General features: G+C 36.5%; 1 protein-coding gene across 1 annotated transcript; it reads right to left on the minus strand.

Moving 5' to 3' along the window:
• Positions 1-382: 382 nt before the first annotated feature.
• LOC118901504 (renin receptor-like) lies at positions 383-2070 on the minus strand. Its single transcript, XM_036864660.1, has one exon. The coding sequence runs from the start codon at positions 2053-2055 to the stop codon at positions 1198-1200; it is 858 nt and encodes a 285-aa protein (XP_036720555.1). The 5' UTR covers positions 2056-2070; the 3' UTR covers positions 383-1197.
• Positions 2071-4355: the final 2285 nt, after the last annotated feature.

Genomic DNA, 4355 nt, shown 5'->3' on the forward strand with positions numbered 1-4355 from the left:
ACCCTATAGTTCTTAGCAGCAATTCATCAATTATGACAGACTAGGTTATGTTGCAGGGTAAACCATCCCAAAATGTCAGTGGCTTAAAACAACAGAGGTTTTCACATTCTATTTATCTGTCTTCCAAGGTTCTGCAAGAGACTTTGTTCGTCTTAGACACATAGTCATTCGGTTTAAGTACTTAGATAGATGGAACCATCTTGAACATTGGCAGTTGCCGTGTTAGAGAGGAAAGCTCTTTAGTTGCTCACACTGGACAATTAAATGCTTATCCTAGATATGACACATATCACTTTTTTAAAAAATTGAGGTAAAATCACATAAATAAAATTAGCTATTTTTTTTACAATATAAAATAGATTTAATATTGAAATGACACAAATTTGGAATCATTATTAACTTTATTTGCCACTCTTTATAGACATTGGTCCACTTCCACATGAAAAGTAGGGAGCATCTACTTCCACTTAACGTTCTATAGAACGATGTTGTACTGCAAACCAGAGTAACTTACTTACAAAAGGGGAAAAATTAAATCATGCCCCAAGATGTCCCCCAAATGTTTTTGTGTGTAACTCCACAAAGCTAGTTCCTTCTTAGATAAATGTAGTATCTTTAATATCCACACCTGACCATTCGGATCACCAAACTTTCAGAAGAGGTTAAAAAACAGCTATAGTCTGTCAATCAGATGAAAGTCCAAATCTAAGTAAGTGACTATATAAGCACATACATAGACATACGTAGTTTAGAGCTGCTTGAAGTTAAAAACCTTTACTTTACTCGTTTCAGATTAAGATGTTTATGTTCGTAGTATATAACAGTCCAGTTATCACTTTCACCTGTCCTGTGTAAGGAAGTAAGTTAAGCATTTCAAAGTCAGTGCATTTTCCCAACATAAATAACACAAACTGTTATTTCAGTGCATGTTTCCAAATATTAAATGGAATGAAATTCATATTAAATGGTTATATCAATCATAGTATTTGAGCATATTATGGAACCTGTATCACACAGATCAACTCACATCAATACTATAATTAATTCACTCTAAAAGAACATCATCTCACAGGCACATAAAAGCGAGAACACAATCTGCTTTTTTATAAATTTATACTATCTACTTTACACTAAAAGATTTATTATAACGAAACAGCCGATTTCCAAACCCCTTTTCTAAGTTGGCATAAGGAAAGTTCAATCCATTCGAATCTTCTGGTTTGTCATCCTATAAATGATGCTATCATATCCAGGATCCATGTTCCAAATATTGTAAGAGGTGATAATCACAGCCAAGGCCAAGGCGATCATTATCCAGAGTATCATGTTGAAAACCACTGGATATTCAAAATTATACTTATATGCGAGGTTATAGGTACTTGATGGGTCCTTCGCTTGTTTTGCCTCAAGGATAGTCCTAGTCTTCCTCGCAAGGGATGTGTCGAACGATCTGACAGTCACTAACTCTACCACTGCATTCCCACTGTAGAGATTGTACATGTCATCTGCAAACTTTTGTAGAGCATCAACAAGGATCTTAGAAGCATCTCTAAATTGTTCAGAGTCTTCCCCGTAACGTTTCCCAATTTCGTCCAAACCTGCCAGCTCCAGTGAGTATAAATCAGGAGAGTGATCCTTGGCTAGATGCTTATGTCGAGACAACAAACTTGAAATATCATGTAGCACTTGCAGTTCAGAAAGAAAAAGCAGATCAACTTCATTGTTCCTACTCAGAGAATTGAGGGGAAGTGAACTGAGAACAGAGTTTTCTTGAAACAGTCGATTGCGGAGCTGTCTTAGTGTTACTGAGAGATCTTCAAAAACCGAGTTTGCCTTCCCCACCATGTACACTCTTTCCTCACTGGGAGCCAACTGTAAAACTACAGGAGTTTCTTCAGAAAATAAGGAGTGAATGGAATTTGCAACGCTGTCAAGACTGAAAGGAACTGCCCGCCACCAAGAAGGACAAGAGCACGACGAGCACAGCCATGGTTCCGCGGTGGCCGCAGCAGTGCAGGACGACACGGAGCGGGCCGGCGGGACGTGATCGACCATCGCAGCACGAGGGGGTGACGAGCTCGGGCTCGCCCCGACTCCCTGCTCGCCTCCTCTGGGACGGCTGCCACCTTCTCCACCAACCGCCAGCTACGCCGTGGCCTAAAATTAGCTATTTTAAAGTGAACGATTCAGCGGCATTTAATACATTTACAATGTCACAATTTACCACAATTTCTATCTAATTCAAAAATATTTTCATCACCCCAAAATAAAACCCTGTACCCATTAAACAGTTCCTCCTCATTCCCTGCACCTCCCAGTTCCTGGCAACCACCAATCTGCTTTCTCTCTCTGTGAATTTACGTATTCTGAGTATTTCACAGAAATGGAATCATGCCATATGTGACCTTTTCTGTCTGGCTTCTTTCACTTAGCATGATGTTTTCAAGGTTCATTCACATTGTAGCATGTAATAGTGCTTCATTCTTTTTATGGCTGAGTAGTGTTCCATTTTATGTATATGTCACAAATTTTTTAAATCCATTCATTTGTGGATGGATATTTGGATTGGATATATTGGCTATTGTGAATAGTGCTCCTATAAATATTAATGTGCAAGTATTTGTTTCAGTCTCTATTTTCAGTTCTTTGGGTACATGTGTAGGAGTGGAATTTCGTATAGTAATTCTGTTTTCCATAGTGACTGAACCATTTTACATTCCCACTAACAATGTATGAGAGTTGCAGTTTCTCCACATCCTCACCAACATTTTGTTTTTTTCCCTTTTTTTCTTTTTTTAAATTATAGACAACCTAGTGGGTAAGACGTGGTACCTCTGTGTGGTTTTGATTTACATTTCCCTAATGACTAATGAGGTTGAGCATCTTTCCCTGTGCTTGCTGGCCATTCATATATCTTCTTAGAATATCTATTCAATTCTTTTGCCCATTTTAAAATTGGGTTGTTTGTCTTTTTGTAGTTGAGTTGTAAATGTTCTTTATATATTCTGGGAATAAGATCCTTATCAGATATGCGATTTGCAAATATCTTCTCCCATTCTGTAGGTTGTCTTTTCACTTTCTTAATAATGTCCTTTGATGTACAAAAGTTTTTAATTTTGATGAAGTTCAATTTATTTTTTCTTTTGTTGCTTGTTTTTTTTTAGTGCATATCTAAATCCATTGCCAATGTGAGGTCATGAATTGAAGAAAACCCCTGTTTTCTTCTAAATTTTATAGTTTTAACTCTTATGTTTAGGTCAATAATCCACTTTAAGTTAATTTTTGAATATGATATAAGATAGGGGTACAACTTCATTCTTTTGCAAATGGATATCTACTTGTCCTAGCACCATTTGTTGAACAGGCTATTCTTTCCTCATTGAATGGCCTTGGTAGTATTGTTGAAAATCAACTGGCCATAAATGTATGGGTTATTTCTGGATTCTCAGTTCTATTCCATTTGTCTATGTGTCTATCTTTATGCCAGTATCACACTGTTCTGATTACTATAGTTTTGTAGTGAGTTTTGAAATTGGGATGCATGAGTCCCCAACTTTGTTCTTTTTGAATACTGTTTCAACTATCCAGGGCTCTTTGCATTTCCAAATGAATTTTAGGATTGGCTTTTCCATATCTGCAAAAAAGAGATATGTGTCACTTTTATTCATAACTCACTGGCCAGAACTATTAACTTACTCCAACCCAAACCCAGTTCAATCTTATGTGTCAGGAAGAAGTGGAGAATCATCTACTAGAGAGAAGCACTAATAATCAACATGAGCATTATTACAATGATAAATTAACACTTAGTTTTATCATTCATTGTTTAACACACATCACTCTTACCATAGTATATATAGTATGCTATAATATTATACACGGTATCATATAGTAGAGTATATTTGCCCCTAAAGGGAAGTAATGGTGTCTGGCTTCTTTATTACTTTATCAACAGTAACTTGAACATAGTAGGTACTCAACCAACATTTGTCAAACACATACTTCTTTCATTTAAGAAATGTCATTACCACAACTCCTTATGAGGTTAATCTACTCTCTGAGAATTATTTCCTCATAGTTACTTTTCCAGGGAAAATTAATAAACAAAATAGAAAATTCCTAGTCGACCCTTTGTTGGAATAAATTTATGTTTTAAGGCAGGATAGGAAAATTTAAGCATAACATATTCCCTGCTCATTTTGGGCCCTCCCTAATGTGCAGCATGCACATGTATTATACATTAACCAGACCTCTTCAAAGGTGGGAATGCCTGCTCAACCGTAAAGATCAATGCTTTTTATTTCTTCTTCTGACGCCAGCATTGTAACTCCTTAGAAGATTAATTGTTCTTTTCT

This window comes from Balaenoptera musculus, chromosome 10, assembly GCF_009873245.2.
Source record: "Balaenoptera musculus isolate JJ_BM4_2016_0621 chromosome 10, mBalMus1.pri.v3, whole genome shotgun sequence".
Taxonomy (NCBI): domain Eukaryota; kingdom Metazoa; phylum Chordata; class Mammalia; order Artiodactyla; family Balaenopteridae; genus Balaenoptera; species Balaenoptera musculus.